Here is a 17657-nt window from a genome sequence, read left to right as displayed (position 1 = left end):
CCGGCAGGGTGCTTTCCGCACACCTTGGTCTTGTAGTTCTGTTTCTCATTCATCCATCTTTTCTAAATTTTTTTTTTTAACCTTTATTTATTTTTGAGACAGAGAGAGACAGAGTATGAATGGGGGAGGGGCAGAGAGGGAGACACAGAATCAGAAGCAGGCTCCAGGCTCCAAGCCTTCAGCCCAGAGCCCGACGCGGGGCTCAAACCCATGGACCGCAAGATTGTGACCTGAGCTGAAGTCGGACGCTTAACCGACTGAGCCACCCAGGCGCCCCACATCCATCTTTTCAACACTTGGGGTCAGAATCCCTTCCAGAGAGCTTGGAAGGTTTCTCAGGGCCTTGTTTTTTTTGTTTTTGTTTTTGTTTTTGTTTTTTTCCCCCCCATTTCATTATTTACTTATTTATCTTTTACGTCCAAGTTAGTTAGCATATCGTGCAATAATGATTTCAGGAGTAGATTCCAGTGATTCATCCCCGATGTGTACCCAGCGCTCCTCCCTTAATGCCCCTTGCCCATTCAGCCCATCCCCCCCCCCCAACTTGTGCAGCCACCCTCAGTTTGTTCTTTGTGTTTTCAAGAGTCCCCCTCCTTGTTTTTAGAATCTTTTTCCATCCGTTTTGTATCTTACATTGCACATATGGGTGAAGTCATATGATCTTTGTGTTTCTCTAATTTCGCTGAGCATAATCCCCTCTAGTTCCATCCAGTATTCTTACATGGCAGCTGAGCTGCGTTTGTCTTCAGAGATCCAGGTTGGAGACAAAGGAGGAAATAAAAACATTAGATTGTTATTTCAAAGGAGGTGCAGAAATCCTGATATGTTCACGTTGATAGTCAGCCTGTTTCGCCTCTCCTTCCCTTCTGATATCTACCGTCTATGATGTGCTGGACGCTGGTCTGTGCACAGACACTTAACATGTACAGACACAACCCACCCCTACGTGCAGTCACCCCATGACGCTGGTCCTTTAGAGCGAGGGAATAGCTATGGGGGAAAAAGATGCGAATTTCAATGACTAAACACTGAAAAAGAGGTTACGGTGGTTCTCTGTTCAATATGAAGAGCTGTAGGGGAGGACAGGGAGCTTCAGCCCTTCGGGTCAAGGGAAGCCCCGAAGAAGTGGACGTTTGAGTTGGGCATTGAGTGGCAGGGACACATGCAACACGCAGGTGGGACTCAAGGGAGGAAGAGTGTGAGCCTGGAGGCATGTGGGCGGTGGGAGTGGGTGGGCGGGTCCGCTCGGGGATTGGGCACAGCAGAGCGAGGGACCGGGGCGAAGGCTGGAGCTATGGGGGGTGGGTAGCATTTGGGGTGGCCTTGAATGCCACGCTTGTGAGTCTCCACCCCATTCGCCTGCTGGGCTGGCGTGCCACACCGTCTACCTCCACTGGGGAATATTCCGTGACCTCTCCGGTCCCCAGCCCTCCCCAAAGAAGGATTCGTGTCCCAAGGGGCCGGGTGTTGTGTCAGTTAAGCTGAGGGACCTTGTCTGGAGGACGGTAAAAGGGCCAGCATCTCGCTGGCTCTCTGTGCGTGTTAGTTCCTTTCCTGTCCCTTTAAGAACAAGGAACTAGCCCAGTGCCTGGCATCTCTTCGATACTTTGTCTGTTTGCTCTGGTGCAGAGAGAACAGGATTCTGGAAGTTTAAACTGAACCTGTCCCTGTCCTGTGGCTAGACCAAGAGATCTGTCCCTATTTCTAAGGCCTTTTAAGGAGGATTAAATGTGCTTAAAATAGATCAGAAAATCCAGTGAGTGTCTGTACTGTAGGTGCCTTATTTCTCTGCGGAGATGTTTTGAACCTTCACGAACACGTTGCTTTGAACATTAGCCAGAGGCCTCAGGAATACCCTGTTTGAAAGCAGGGCTCACACACCGAGCCACGTGGCCCTCATGGGCTGAGTCAAAGTGACCTTTGGAAACTTGTCGGCCAGAGAATATGATGAAACAGATCAGTCTCCGCTTTAGGGTCTTTCCTGCCAAAGGACCTTGTACCATAGAAACCAGATGCCCCAGTGGGCGAAGCAAGGTCCCCAGGAAGGTCTTCCTGAGATGGTGGGTGTAGACCAGAGCAGCTAGGCCAGTCGTCACATTTGTCCCATGTTAACCCGCGGTTGCACTGAGTGTGGTTTGAATGGACTTTATAGCTTGTAAAGGTCTCTTTATCCCTATTCGCTGGATTTTCATGGTTCCTAAGAGGTCGTTATGTCATCGGGCAACCCTTCTGGAGCCTCACAGCTGGTGGGAACCTCCGTCCGTCCCCAGAAAGGCCCATTCCGGCATCGGCTGCAGGATGCCAATGTTGTGACAGCCACACTGGGGCAGCGGGTCTCCGTTCTGCTGGTTGCCAAACACTTCCAGCGCCCACCCCCCCCACCCTCCCCCACCGTGGAGTTCTCTTTGTTTCTTGCAGCGACTCATGGGATCAGGATGGAGTTTGGGGCTCCTGGGAGGTCGTCAGTGGTCTGATGGCTTTGAGATTCTGTGACCGGTCAGCACTGAAGGAGATGGGCGTGTACCACTTCCTGCAGGCACTTGATCAGTGTAGACGGTTGAATGCGATAGTCTCATCTTGTAATGTTTGCTGTGTGTATAGGCTTTAAAATCTGTCCCCCCCCCCCCCCCCCCGGCAAGTTCAGTCTTCCAAGCTTTAGGGCCTCCTCCATGACTAAGTCTTCTTGGGCCTCCTTCTGTTCAAGTCAAGGTCATCTCGACCCTTGGACCAACATAAGGTGCCAGGGACCCTTGCCCCGTGGAATTTTCGGGTTCGTGGCACAGGATGGGAGTATTTAGAATTTCCACAAAGTCTGCGTTATTTGACGAGTATGTTGGAGGTAAGTTGGAGACCTTCGTGGTGGTTTCCCTCCCCCAGGTTTCTCTGGGAATTGCGTTGGCTGTGGAAAGAAAGGCTTCTGCTACTTCACAGAATTCTCTAATCACATAAATCTCAAGTTGACCACTCAGCCCAAGAAGCAGAAACACTTGAAGTATTACCTGGTCCGCAACGCACAAGGGACTCTAACCAAAGGACCTCTCATCTGTTGGAAAGGCTCAGGTGAGCAGTTCGGCTTTGAGCAGGGTTGGGGGGGTGAACGGGGGCCCTCCGAGAGGGCCCAGGTGCCTGTCAGCCGGACTTCGAGGAGCGCCCAGGCTCCATGGGCACAATTGCAGGCAGAAGGTCAGCCCCGTGAAATCAAAGCGCTGCTTTGCATTATGGGTAAACATTTGTAGTGCCAGCCTAATTGTGTGGGACGTTTAAAAGTTTGCAGGGGGCTACGCCATCCTGTGTCTTCTTGTGGCAAGCGTTTGGGACAGAGGTTCTCAACCCGGGGTGATTCTGTCCCCCATCGTGACTGGAGAGCGCTACTGCCATCTGGTGGATGGAGGCCAGAGATGCTGCTAAACATCCATCAGCACACAGGATAGCCCTTTCTGCCCCCCCCCCCCCACCCCGCCCCGCCCCGTACCCCAACCCACAAAGAACGATCAAGCCTAAATAATCAGCGGTGCCGAGGTTGAGAAACTCTGATTTAGAGAAATAATGGCTCGGATGATACCCGTCCTCTCTCTGCCCCGAACCCTGTGAAGGCCAGCGTCGTAGAAGTCACTGGGCTTCCCTCCTCCCTCCTGTCTCCCGGATCACCCATGGCTAAGTCAACTATGGAGAGAAGAGGGTGGGGGGCAGTGGATTTTCAGAGGCCCAGCCTTGGATGGCCCCTGAGAGGCCCCCACTCAGCCAGCTGTGCAGGGACATGTCCTAGGAGGGATCTCCACGAGAACCTTGTCTGGGTTGGTTCATCTCTGGTCACCTGGCCTCTCCTGTCCAGCCTCTGTGAATAGAAGGAAGGGGCTTCAGGAAGGGCTGGCTCAGGGCCTTCCTCCCCCACCCCTACTCCTTTTCTTACTCGACTCAGTAAACATCTCTTGAGCTCCTGGTACCGAGAATTAGTAGTACAAAGTGGTGCTTCTGCTGTGGGACCCAGGAAGAGTCTTTGATCACGTGCGGTGACCAAGCACCTCACAGGCTAGATGCAACTCCTGGGAGGGAATCTTTCCAGCAGAGGGTGGCTTTCAGGACAGGGGGCTCTCAGCTCTTTCTCTGCCTCTGAGTAATAATCTGTTCTTTCCTTGGGCTTGAAGGGCAGCGATGGGGGTGACTCATTCGTGTCCTCTGTTTTTCTCTTTGTCCCAAACGCTCAGGGTTGCTCCCCCTCCTGATAATCAGAGCTGCCCCTCGGACGGATCCCCCTGCCCTTGGCACGGAGCCGTGGGGGTTATCGCACCCCCCTCCCCCAGCTACGCTGAGGCAAGGCTGGCATGGCATTGGCGCCGTTTTGGTTATCTAGGTGTCTGGCTCTCTTGGGGGACAGCCTCCAGTCTAGGAAGGCCTCGCGTGACCGGGGTGGTGGGGGGGAGTTGGTTTTCATGCACGCGTCTTGCCCCCTTAGAGTTCAGAAGCCGGCCGACCTCCACCAGTGCCTGTTCCAGCTCACTCTTCCCACCAGCGGAGAGCTCCGGGCCTCTGGCCGCCTTCTCCAGCGAGCCCGTTCCCGGAGCCAGCCCGAGCATCCCCCTGGGAGCCCAGCAGGCAGGTGAGGCGACCGAGAAGCACAAAGGAGCTAAACCCACAAGCCTGGCAGCTTGAGGGTGCAGCCCAAGCGATCTTCTTGTTTCTTTTTGTAAAGTGTGTTTATTTTTGAGAGTGTGGTGGGGGGTGGGGGGCAGAGAGAGAGAGAGAGAGAGAGAGAGAGAGAGAGAGAGAATCCCAAGCAGGCTCCGTGCTGTCAGCGCAGAGCCGGAAGGGGGGCTCGATCTCATGAACTGTGAGATCACAACCTGAGCCGAGATCAAGAGCTGGATGAGTAACCGACTGAGCCACCCAGGTGCCCCTGCAGCCAAACGTTTTTCAAGATAAATAAAAAGCGTGCTTTGTACATCATCTTTGCCTACAAAGCCTTAGCATTTTATCTTGAATTTGTAGTAGTTTCTGGCACAGAATGCTGTGTTATGTTTAAAAAAATTTTTTTTTTAATTTATTTTTGAGAAGGAGCAGGAGAGGAGCAGAGAGAGGGGGACAGAGGATCCCACGCAGGCTCCGCGCTGACGGCACAGGGCCCGATGCGGGTCTTGAACTCACAAACTGTGAGGTCATGACCTGAGTCTAAGTCGGACGCTTCACTGACTGAGCCACCCAGGTGCCCCCGCATGCTGTGTTTTTAACTTGAAAAGATGTCCTCTGTTGCTGTCTGCTACGTAATATGATCCCCTTATCGGTGGTGTGGTGAATTGGGGTCCCTCAGCACCCCCCCAGTTTGCAGTGGGGAGCCCGCAAGGGGCAGGTGACACGATGCGCCATCTACCGTGTGCTCAGGATCCCACAAGTCTGGGCATGTGCCTCCTTGAGTCCTAACAGCCTCCCTGCAAGCAGGCTTGGGTTTCCCCGCGGTACTTCTGGGGAACCCGAGGCTCAGCTGCGTGCCTGGGGTCTCCCGGGCAGTTGGAGGTGAAGTCAAGATTTGACAAGCAGGGGTTTCTGGGTCGTGTGCTTGGCATTTTGCCATCCTGAACGGACCTTTGAGCATGGTCGCCGTTGACTCCAGCAGCCTTCTCAAGGGCTTGGGAGGCTTGGCTGTTTTCGTTCTCCGGCCCACGAGGTCTGTAGAGGGGCCTAGCGAGGGGAGTCGGTGCCCTGGCTCCCACGAAGAGGCCACGCCAGGGTTGGGAACTGTGCCCTCCCACCGAGGCCCCGGGCCTCCCTCTCTGCATGCCGTCTGCTCCTGTCCTCACCGCGCCCGGGCCCCCAGGAACTTCTGCTACCATGGCGGCTGGGGAGCCCTTGGCCTTTGCCATCGGAATAGCTGGGTGTAAGTTTCCAGCACTGATAGCCTCTGGCTGGGCGATTCGGGGCAACTGATTTCAACTCTTGGCGTCTCTGTTTCCTCGCCTGTAAAGCTGGAGCAGATCTTTTCTAATTTGCAGGGTGATTGCAAGAGTTAAGTATGGTGCCAATAGCAAGTACTCAGCGCTCACTACCTGCCAGGCACTGTTCGGCACACTTCTTTGAAATCCTGGCTTTGTCCCAGTGGCTCTGTTATTGTCCCCTTTTGTAGCTGAGAGAGCTGAAGCATAAGGGGTTCAGAAGGTTAAGTGAGGTCACTCGGCCCTGGGGGGCAACCGAGCAGGGGATTCAGACCCAGGGCAGTGGGCTTCAGAACTGTGCCCCTAAGCCCCTCACCGTGCCACCTCACCCACAAGAAAGGTTTTGTGCTGTCCCCGACTCTGGAGGGCCTTCCAGAGCACGCTGGCTGATGTGAGCACGTAAGCAGTGAGCCTCACAAGACCAGAACCCACAATTTCCCCCGGGATTATCCTCAGACCTGGGGAGCCCCAGGGCCCTGGGTGACTGCGTGCCCTACAACTGTCCTGAGTGTGTTTGGTGCAAACCAGAGCCTGGGGGGTGAGGGTGTGGGAGAAGGGAGGCGGATCAGCCTCGGGTGCACTCCTGGGATGCAGGGGCCCCACTGGCCACTCCTGTCTCCCTGGTCCTTCACTGACCCGGGCTGTGCGCTCTCTGGAGCAGGAGTGTGTGTGCATGGGTGTGCGTGCATGGGTGTGTGTCCTCAGTGGGCAGAACCACTTGTCGGCTAGTTGGTAAAAATGGAAGAGAAGTAATTTCCTGCTAAGCGGGGCTCCTATGAACTCTGTGCTTCCCCTTTTCTCTCTCTCTGCTGCCAGGACCAGCCTCTGAGCACCCCTCACTTGCTACGGCCGTGGGTCCAGCTGTTTTCAATGGCAAAGATTCTCCGAAGCACCAACAGCTGGTGAAGAACGACCTATCGGCCATGCCACGGCCCTCGGCATTAGGTAGCATCGCCTGTCCTGGGGGGGGGGGGGGTGTCTTGCTTTTTTCTAGGCCAGGCTGTTGTGGGGGTTGTGGGCGCCACCGTACTGGGGCCACTGAGCCTCACGGACTGGGTGTGGCATGGAGAGAGAGTCAGGACAGGCCGGCAGGTGCCTCCCGGGTCGGTGGGGCTGTGCCCAGGCCCTGGTGTGGGTGGGGCCGTGGCTTCATCCACTGACTTGGGTGATGGGTATATGGCAAGAAGCAGTGGGAGCCCCTTGTGAGGTGGGCGGCCAGTCTTGTGGGCTACACATCAGGAGGGCTGTGAAGTCCTGGAGAAATTGGGGGCAGTGTGGTGTCATGGGAAAAACATGGGCTCCAAAATCAGATAAATACGAATTCGAAACTCAACTCTGTCTCTTATTGGTCGGGGGGATCTTGGACAAGCCTTCTGGCTAAATTGTTCCCTCATCTGGAGATCAGAATTCTGCATTCAGGGCAGCTGAGAGGGTCAGGTGAGGTGCTGTACGGAGATTCAGACACCTCTGGCAGCTCACTGAGTGACCATGCCCCCCTCGGCATCATCACTGAGCTCCTTTGCAGGGAGGACTTCCTGGAGGAGGTGACAGTCGAGTTGCACCTTAGAGCTGGGGAAGCGTGAGAGGCGGTGAGGGAGGAAGCTCAGAAGAGGATGAAGAGGTGCACGAAGGGGTTACACAGACCTTCTGCTGGAGTAGAGGCCGTGGAGCCTCTGACTCCGAGCTCAGTGCTCGCCCCTCTGGGCTCTCAGGAGCCATTTAGTAAGCCAGGGTTACCTCTCTCCCCCTCCTCCCTGCAGGCAGCTGAGTGGATTTTGGCATCCAAGACTGTCCAACTGGAAGAGCCCGTAGTAACTCTCTGCTCCCACATTCTGTTTGGTAGAGAAGGGAAGTGAAGCCCAGAGAGGCAGCCCAGGCCTAGAGGCCAGGCTTCCCTGCTTCTGTTACATGGCCGGCAGAGGACATCCCTGGTAGAGGACCAGTGTCCCCTCCCTGGTGGAAGGACCAGTGTCTTTTCTGAATTGGACCTGAGACTCCCCAGTCCTAACCAGCGTGGAATCCGAGGTCCAGCCTCTGTCCCTCCTCTAGCCGCTCCGGGCTGTGACTGGTGTTTCTTGGCAAGGTGCTGAATTTAGGGTGGCCCCGTGGCCGACGATCGGGCCTCTGGGATGGTGATGGCAGCCTTGCACTATGGCACCTGCCCGGCCTGCATGGAGGCCTGTATACGTCCAGCCTTTGCCCGGGCAGCAGGGCACGGGGGCCCCACTCCGCGGTGAACGAGGAGCCGTGTGGGGGGTAGGATGCCCCTAGTCCCTGGCAGCCCTTGAGCCCTTCTGGAATCTGGCCCCAACCAACCTGAGGAACCTTATTCATTCCCCACTGTTTGAGACCGCCACGCTCCAGGAGTCCCCTCCCCTTCCTGTCCTCACCCCCTGGTCACGCACTGAGTCCTGACTGCCGCTAAACCTGCCTTTCAGGGCTTAGCTCAGCTGTCCCCTCCTCCTGCAGCGGGGTACCTTGCCTGGTCTCAGTTCCATGGCCATCCGTGTCCGTCAGGTACCGAAGGTCCTGAGAGCAGGGCCAGCGTCCTTCCCATCTTGGGGCCTCGGCACCTGGCCACCCGGGACACCTTCACAGACTGAGATGGCACAGCTGAAATGTCAGAGGTCCTGTGCCTTCCCGCCCGCTCTGGGGAGAGAGGAAGCCCATGTTAATCAACTGCTCCTAAAACGACAAGAGGTGTTGAATTCGGGCTCGAGGGCTGTAGCTCAGTGGTCCTGAGTGGAAAAGTCCTGCCCCCTCGCAGGGGGACGTTAGCAAGTGCCCAGGATCCTTGCTTGGTGCACACAGAGGGGTCTGGGTGCTACGTGTCCTGGAGTGACATGGAAGTCTACGTAATAAAAACTCGCTCACCCAAAATGCCAAGGGGTGCCCCCCACCCCGATACCAGGAGACACCGCGGGGGCTCGTCCACATTGGCACCCCAGGGACGACTCCCAGTGACGTCACTTTGGGAGAGTCGAGCTGGGTCCAGCAGAGCGGTGAGGGCTTGTGTCCCAAAGGGGGAGGACATCTGTAGACCCTCCATCCCTAGTATCGAGGCCTGGCTCCTCTACGGTAGCTGAGTGTGGTTTTCAGAGGCGTCTTGGTCTCTGTGGGTCGCCTCTGTCCGCACCTGAGGGCAGATGTGCGGGCAATAGAAAGTAATAGAAGATAAACAGAACAGCGATTATAGTAGCTGCCTCAGGTGTTGCCGGGAGGAGGCGTGTCTAAGGAGCCCGCCGGCTCGAAAGCTCTGTGTGAGCCACCTGTTTTCTGTTTTCACTTTTTGTTCCCTTTGTTCATTTTTGATCAGTCTAAGGTGGAGTCAAGCATAATTTTACCACCTTTAAGAGACTCTGGAGCAAGACCCTGCAGGGCGCCTTAAGCAAAACCAGGGTGCCCACGAACGGTGGCATTTTCTCATTCTTGTTTCCAGAAGTCTGGTTCTGTAGGTCAAGGTGGGGCCCGGGAGCGGATGGTTTTAGCAGGGCCCTGCTGCTTCTGTCCAGCTCCTTCTCAGGCCAGATTTGTAGGAACCTTGCCCTACACCGTGGTTTTCAACCCTGGTTGTGAGTTAGGGTCACCAGGGAGCTTGGAGTCACCACGGTGCCCGGGGCTCCCCCAGACGCGGGGTTCCGCTTTACCTGGGATGGGCTTGTGTCCAGGCACAGAGAGCTTTAAAGGTTTCCCAGGGGTGTTTAATGTGCAGCCACAGCTGAATGTGTACTTCTAAATGTAGGGGAGATTTTGAGTCGGATTGCTCAAACGAATGTGGTAACCAACTCTGGATATTTTGAATAACCCAGGAGCAGAGTGTGAGTCCCGCACATGCTGTTATCTAGAGTGGGCGGGGATGACTCGTTAACAACAGCCAGGTACCAGCTTCTGTTCCAGAAGCTGGTCTGTTCCAGACCAGACTTCTTTGGTCTGAAGTTAGTGGTCAAGGCTGGGGTGGGAGAGGAACACACGTAGAGCGGTCCTGCCCCCAGGTGGTGAAACTGTGTGGTGGTCGGTCGAACGTGACCGTGGCTTATCCCAGAAGCACACGGGCGTTCACGGGGCAGTTTAGAGGAGGAGGCGAAGGAGGATGTGATCTTGGGGGCTGCTGGCCAGTGGGCCCCAAGGCTGTGCTTTCGCTACATTCTCCTTAGTCTTCATGAAACCACCTTTAACGGCAGGGCTTGTGACCCCATGTTAAAGGTGAGGGTGTGCTAAGGGCTCAGAGATCAGGCCAAGGCACTTGCGTGGTTTGGAACGAAACGTTCACTGAAATGGACAGGATATTTCCTCATGCCCGGACGCTTCCCTAAACAGCTAACGACCCTCGTAAGGCTCTGATTTTTAAAAAATAACAAATACGTGCTCTCCAGCGCAGGGGGAGTGTTTGGAAGCTCATCCTTAGCGAAAGCCTAATCCGTACTCTGAATGTTGTCTAGGTATCTTATCAAACTCTGGGCCCCCGAAAAAAACGCCACAAAGGGTGGTCCCCAGAATCTCCATCAGCGACAGACGCCGGCTACGCCCAGGGTGGTGGGAACAGAGCTAAGTACGGTAAGTGACGGCAACGTTGCCGGAAACCCGAGACGTGGGGACCCGTGGTGGTGCTGCTGCTGGTGGGGCGTGGGCGTGTGTGCCCGTGTGTGTGCTTCCGCGTGAATCGGCAAGGATGTTCTGGGGGGCAGACTTGGGTATAACAGAGGGTCTCTTTCTCGTATGGTGGGGCTGCTCAACCAAGCCCAGGCTTCCTGTATGGCAGTGAGCTTGTTCCCTGACCCTAAAGGAATTTAAAAGGGGCTTGCCTGCCACGTGGCAGGGAGACTGAAGGGGAGGGGACTGGGTTGCTTGGTGGAGAAGATTGGATCAAGCGACTCTGAAGATGCTTTGACCTCAGGAGTCTGTGATGCCAAGACTTGGGGGCTCCCACAAGTAGGGGTGAGGGTCAGATTGTAGCCAATTCGCAGGCCGGCCTGACGTCAGGTCTGCCAGAGGTGGGTGGCTTGTTTGGCCTGTCTTCCTAACTCTCCTGGCCTGTCCCTAGAGAGCGCAGGCATGTCCTGCGTGCCCCAGGTTGGCTCGGTGGGACCAGCGTCGGTCACCTTCCCCGTTGTGGCCTCTGGAGAACCAGTGTCCGTCCCTGACAACTTGCTGAAAATATGCAAGGCCAAGCCGGTGATATTTAAAGGCAAGTACAGCAGTGGGGCAGGGGGTGGAGGTCGGAGAGCCTGAAGGGATGAACAAGGGACAGGCTGACTCCCAGGGTGTCCCCCTGAGAAAACTCTCAGACCCTTTCCTTCCAGGGCAACGGAGGAACTAAGCAGACCAGTCACTGGTGTTGCCCCTGGTCAGATGCCAAGAGTTCTAGGGCTTTTCACAGCCTTCCACGACAAGCCCAAGTGGAATGATTCTGTTCCGTGATACGCATCTGTTCATTCACTCGCTCACGCTCGCGTGCTCATTCACTCGCTCATTCACTCGCTCATTCACTCGCTCATTCACTCGCTCATTCACTCGCTCATTCACTCATTCGCTTACTGATTTGCTCACTCACTCATTCGCTTACTAATTCACTCGCTCACTCATTCGCTCGCTCGTTCACTTGCTCATTCACTCATTTGCTCACTCACTCGTTCACTCATTCACTTACTAATTCACTTGCTCACTTATTCACTCACTCATTCACTTGCTCATTCACTCATTGGCTCATTCATTTGCTCATTCATTCATTGGCTTACTCTTTCGCTCATTCACTTACTAATTCACTCGATCACTCATTCACTTGCTCATTCACTCATTCATTCATTCACTCACTCATTCACTAGCTCGCTCATTCATTCACTCATTCGTGCCATAATGACAGGTCCAGTACAAAGCACCAGGGAATGGAGACAGATCAGTCAGCCCCTTGCTCCCGGGACCCCTGGTCCGGTGGATTGTCCTGTGTCATCCTCTGCCACTAGTACATTTCGACTATGCAGTCTGACTTTGGGCGAGACGGCCACGGTCGCCACATGGAAGCAGGAAACTAGACTCGATCTGTTTTGTGACAGTAGGTTAACGTAGGGCCCGTGGGGGCAGACTTGCCGCAAGTAAAGAAATCCCCTTCTAGTGAAGCAGGAGAGGTTGAAATGTGAAGGTCTGGCGGGACTCGCGTGATGATGATGGTCGCCGGGGCCGTGTGATAACACACACACACACACGCACGTGCGCCTCCTTCCTAAAGAAGCTGGTACAGCATCTGTCATCGTGTTTGGAGGAACAGAGGAGAGAGGGTCGTAGGCAAGTGGGAGGTATCTTACCGGTAATTAAGAAATAAGAGAGACACTGCTTTTTTTTCCTAAAAAAAAAAAATGGACAGGGTCTTTAGGAAGAGGGGTGCAGATCTGGGTTTGAACTGAGCATGAGTCACGGCCGGTAATCCCATCGGGCCCTCTTGGCTAATTGAGAAGAAGGTCAACGTGCAACAGTGTTACATGTAACCTGTGCACGGTCATTACGTGTCTGTGAGACGCTGCGAGAATGCGGGGATGAGAAGACAGAGCACGGTGGCACCACTACGGGCAGGGTGGCATCTGTGCCTCCCCCGAGCCAGGGGCCTCGGAGGAGTCGGGGTGAGGATCCGGCAGACCCGCCTCTGACGACCTCAGCTATAGACCATCCTCCTTACTCCTCAAGGTCACTGCACTTTCTGCGCGGTTTAAGCCACGCACTCTTTGTGTGTTTTTTTTTTTTAAACATTTATTTATTATTGAGAGACGGAGACAGAGCATGAGCAGGGGAGGGGCAGAGAGAGGGGGAGACACAGAATCCAAAGACAGGCTCCAGGCTCCGAGCTGTCAGCACAGAGCCCGACGCGGGGCTGGAACCCACAAACCGCGAGATCATTAAGTCGGAAGTCGGACGCTTTACCGACGGAGCCACCCAGGCGCCCCAGCCATGCACTCTTTGTAACATGCCTGCTGTCCTGGGTCTTCCCGCCCCCAGCCCACCTCATGCCCAAACCCCACCTGCGCCTTAGGACCCAAACCCATGTGCCTTCTCCACGAGGCTGCCTTAGTTTCTTTCTCCTGGGCCCCAACGCAGTTTAAGCCATAATGCTCGCAAGCCGTGGCACCCCAACTGTGGTCCTTGGTCCAGCAGGTCCAGCATCGTCCAGGACCTGTTGGAGAGGTGAATTCCCAGGCCCATCCTGGAATCAGAATCTGGCCCCTTTTCCAAATCAGAAGCTGTGCGGGAAGGCCCAGAAGGGGCCCAGGGGACCCTCACGCACCCTCAGGTTTGAGACGCAGTTGTGTGAGGATGTGAACTGTCTCGGGCGTCAGATTTCCCCAGAGCCAAGTATGCCAGCACGTAGCACACAGCGGGCATTCAGTGAGTGTGTGTTTGGTGAATGAGTTCAGACCAAGCACAGGACGGCGCACGTGCATCTGGCGCATCCAGTTATCTCGGCAGCCCCGTGAGGGCTGCGTGTCTTCGACCCATTTTACAGATGTGGAGACTGAGACTTAGAGAAGTCCTACTTCCTGCGCAGGGCCACACAGCTGATGCCCAGCGCGGAGGAGAATCAGTCTGGCCAGGCTCTTCTGACGTTGAGGGTTCTCGTCGGAATTGGTCTCCTAACGTGTGCTAACGCATTGGTCGGGTTCCGTCAGTATCTGGAGCCCCCGGTCTGCACGGTGACTCGTTTTCCTCACTCAGCCTGCCAGAGAGTCCTGGGAGGATGGGAAACAGAAGCCAGCACGGAGGAGTCGGGGAGGGGCAGGCTGGCTGGCAGGGGGGGCGGCAGAGTGCTCACAAGAGGCGTTCTGTAGTCAGCGGGGCGCCTGTTCGGCTTTGGGTGCGTCTCTCTGGGCCTCAGCGAGCTCACCTGTGAACCACAAGGGTTGGACACGACAAACAGGCAGACGCTGGAGCCCTGGTCAGTATTCAGAGCAGGTGCACTAGCTCAGCAAGGGCGGGAAATCTGCGGTCCCCTCCCTCCCCCCTCCTCCCTCCTCCCTCCTCCCTCCTCCCTCCTCCCTCCTCCCTCCTCCCTCCTCCCTCTCCCCGAAGACGGACGTGTGAGTCAGCCCAGGGGCCTCTCGCCTGCCCGCTTCGGCTCCCTCGCCTTCGACGTGCGCACTTGTGGGGGCCACGTGTGCCCCACGCCAGTCGCCAAGCGGATGTGGTTGCTTCTTCCGCAGGCCACGGGAACTTCCCTTACCTCTGCGGGAACCTGAGTGACGTCGTCGTGAGCCCCCTCCTGTACACGTGCTACCAGAACTCTCAGTCCATCTCCCGGGCGTATGAGCACTACGGGGCCTCGGCGATACAGCCCATCTCCGAGGAGGTGCAGCTCCTACTGACCGTCTACTATCTCGTCCAGCTGGGTGAGCCTCCCTCCCGCCGCGTGGGGCCCATTGGTGCAGTGGTCGCGGCCCGAGGCGGCGTGTCAGCCCGGATCCCTGCCCGTCACCTGGAGCCCTTGAGAAGCCACGCTGGCTGGCGGACAGGAAGTGCCGGGGACCATCCTTTCTCACCACCCGCATCCCATCCACCGGAAAGCCCTGCTTCGTCCCAGATGCGGCGTCCCCCACCCTCCTCCGCCACACCCCTCCCTTGCCAGGGTGCGGCTCTGCCCCCCATTCTGCATGGCTGTTAACGATTGTGAATCTCATCGTATCTCTTCTCTGCTGGAGCCCCCCGGGGTCTCCTATCACACACTCAACCCCTACCGGTTCCAGGGCCCAAGTGACCAGGCCTCCTCCCACCTCTGCTTCCGCTCCACCCCTGCCGTGCCCCACGGCAGACCCGTCTACCCCCGAGAAACACCCCTGCCCAGGACCTAGCCTCCGAGTTTTGGTTCCTGTGTCACCTCAGGGAGAACCTTATCACCATATCTAAGACAGTGCCCCCTCCGCAGGCCCCTGGGAGTCTCTCTCCTCCATATCTTGCCTCTAGAGCACCGGTATTTGCTCCCTTTCCGTGCCTCTCCCCGGTTAGGATGTAGGGTCCGTGGGACCAGGAACGTTGATTTAGTTCACATCTGCGTGTCCAACAGCACCTGCAGTGTAGTTGGCCCTCGACTGTGTTGAAGGAACAGGTAAACAGGGACGCAGAATCCCGTGAAAGCATTTCAGGAGAGGGACCAGTCGCCTGAGTCAGTGAGGCCAAGAGCAGAGTGAAGGCTGATGATTGGCCATTGGGTTTGGGTACATGGGAGTGACAGGCACCCTCGGTGATGGGTGCGTCCGAGGCGTGTGGGGGACAAAAGCCGTGCTGCGGTGGATTGGAGACGGGGCAAGCGTACGGAGTGTAGACAGCTCTCCCAAGAGCTCGGTTTGGCGATGGTGATTCCAGAAGGGGGCGTGGGCTCAAGGGGAAAGATTTCAAAGATGGGAGGGCTAACGGCTAATCTGATCAAATCTTGGCGTAGCCTCGTGCGTGTGTATTGTGATCCCGTGTTTCAGATCAGGAACCCGTATCGTAAGATAGCTCTGGATCCGTGCTGGTGCCGGGTGGAACCGGAAGGGAGCACGCCTTCCGAGTCCAAACGTGGTGCCGTTTCCTCCAACTCCCCCAGATATAAGATTTGGACAAACACGCCTGAAAACGTCTAGGAAAGAAAGGCTGGGGCGCCTGGGTGGCGCAGTCGGTTAAGCGTCCGACTTCAGCCAGGTCACGATCTCGCGGTCCGGGAGTTCGAGCCCCGCGTCAGGCTCTGGGCTGATGGCTCAGAGCCTGGAGCCTGTTTCCGATTCTGTGTCTCCCTCTCTCTCTGCCCCTCCCCCGTTCATGCTCTGTCTCTCTCTGTCCCCCCCAAAATAAATAAACGTTGGAAAGAAAGGCTGACGGTATTCAGTCTCCTAGGCGTCAGACCAACAAATCAAGTAACGTATCTCTCGAATTGATGACGCAAGCGTGGGTATCCAGTGGGGCTAAGGGTGCAGTAAAACCAGTGTCACACGTGACATTAAAGTCGCCGGTAGGTGGACGCACGTAGGCCCTCGGGACGCAGTCTGACGATGTGTACAGGTTGGCCCCGGAAGCCCAGTTTCGAGACTCCGGGAAGCTAGGTTCTACGCATAAAGACGTGTACTGTGAAAGCGCTTGCAGAGGTGGCTACGTGGCAGCAAAGAAAGGATCGACAGTGGAGACACCGCTGAGTAAACGGTAGAGCCTCGTAGGAAGGGACTTTGCGTGGCCAGGGACCGTGCTGGGCGCGGACCGCAGACAGCGTGATGTGCGTGGTTACGGCGAGAAGGCAGGGAAAGAGGAGGAGCCCCGGAGTCGTAGGCTCGCAGTCCTTGCTGCTATTTAATACCCGCGCGTGAAACCCGGACTGACGAACAGGCAGCAAGAGCTGTGGCCCCGCTAGGCTGGGGAGCTTCCGGCCGCGCGGCTGCCCTCCCTTACCTCCCCGCGGTCCCTGAGACGATCTGGCATTGGTGACGCGGACTGTGTTACTTTCGCGTTTGCTTGCGCGCGGCTCCCCAGGATCGCCCCCTGCGTTCGCGGCGGGGACCCGGGGGCCGGCGCCCAAAGCCTCTCCTGCCGTCTTGTCGTTGCCAGCAGCGGACCAGGTGCCCCTGATGGAGGACCTGGAGCAGATCTTCCTGCGCTCCTGGCGCGAATCGCACCTGACCGAGATCCGGCAGTACCAGCAGGCGCAGCCGCAGCCCTGCCCGCCCGCGCCCAGCGCCGTGGCCCCCGTCACCTCGGCCCAGCTGCCCTGGCTCGCCGGCCTGGCCGCCAGCTCCTGCAACGACAGCGTGCACATCATCGAGTGCACCTACTCCCTGGCCGAGGGCCTCTCCGAGATGTTCCGGCTGCTCATCGAGGGCAAGCTCGCCAAGACCAACTACGTGGTGATCGTCCGCGCGTGCCGCAGCCCCGCCATCGACTCCTGCGTCGCCGTCACGGGTGAGCCCTGCGCCTGAGATTGGGGGCAGTGGGAAAAGCAGCTGCGTCTCTTTCCCGGCTCCCTTCCTTTGCAGATCCGCGCCTTTTGCCTCTCGTGACCCAGGGTCTGTAGCAGCGGTTGGTTAGTGCTCAGCAGCCCCCTCGGTGTGTGCTGCTCGTGCCCCGGCTGGCGGGCTGACTTAAAATTCTTTCCTCCTCCGAGAGGAAGGTGAGCATTCCGCCTTGCCAAACCCTAGAGAGGCTGGGCAACTCTGGAGTTAGACCGGGTGGAAGGCCTGGGTCCATGCACCTGATGATGTGATTGGTCCCTTAACGACTCTGGCCCTCACTTCCTTCAGCTAGCTAATGGAGAACAAAAACCCCAGCGATCTCATTGTCTATGTGGACTCATGCGTCAGTGAACTAATACAGTATAAAAACATTTATTGAAGTCCTACTGTGTGTGCAGCCACGGTTGTAGGGACCGGAGATTCAGGAAGGAAGGTAACGAGGTCCCTGCTCGCCTGGAGCGCACATTCTGGTGTGGGAGGCAGACACCAAAGCCAGTGCAGAAAGTGACAGGTGGACAGGTGGAGGGGCCCAGGGCCGGAGGATCCCATTTGGGGAGCTGGTTATTAAGAGGGGTCAGGAGAACCTATCTAAAGAGGGGATGTTAAGAGCGAGGGCCTGAGAGAAATGAGGCAGCAGGCGATGTTGCCTCTGGGGACAGCTGCGGGCCCCCCCCCCCCCCCAGGACCACGTGGCCACAGGCCTTGCCTGGCATGTTGCTAGTAAGCAGGAGGCCAGAGCAGAGGACGGGACTAGGGCGTTGTGCGGAGGCCCTGACGGCCT

The 17657-nt window shown here is 56.6% G+C and overlaps 1 protein-coding gene across 1 annotated transcript in view; it reads left to right on the top strand.

The window, feature by feature from the left end:
* Positions 1 to 17657, top strand: part of GREB1 (growth regulating estrogen receptor binding 1) — a 144288-nt gene that overhangs the window by 81557 nt on the left and 45074 nt on the right. Inside the window, 8 exon segments of the mRNA XM_043604514.1 lie at positions 2878 to 3060; positions 4454 to 4597; positions 6741 to 6869; positions 10364 to 10389; positions 10391 to 10478; positions 10966 to 11109; positions 14108 to 14293; positions 16476 to 16826. Of these exon segments, the coding sequence (XP_043460449.1) occupies positions 2878 to 3060; positions 4454 to 4597; positions 6741 to 6869; positions 10364 to 10389; positions 10391 to 10478; positions 10966 to 11109; positions 14108 to 14293; positions 16476 to 16826 (1251 nt within the window).

This window comes from Prionailurus bengalensis, chromosome A3 (genome assembly GCF_016509475.1).
Source record: "Prionailurus bengalensis isolate Pbe53 chromosome A3, Fcat_Pben_1.1_paternal_pri, whole genome shotgun sequence".
Taxonomy (NCBI): domain Eukaryota; kingdom Metazoa; phylum Chordata; class Mammalia; order Carnivora; family Felidae; genus Prionailurus; species Prionailurus bengalensis.
This window is presented reverse-complemented; position numbering and strand designations above follow the sequence as displayed.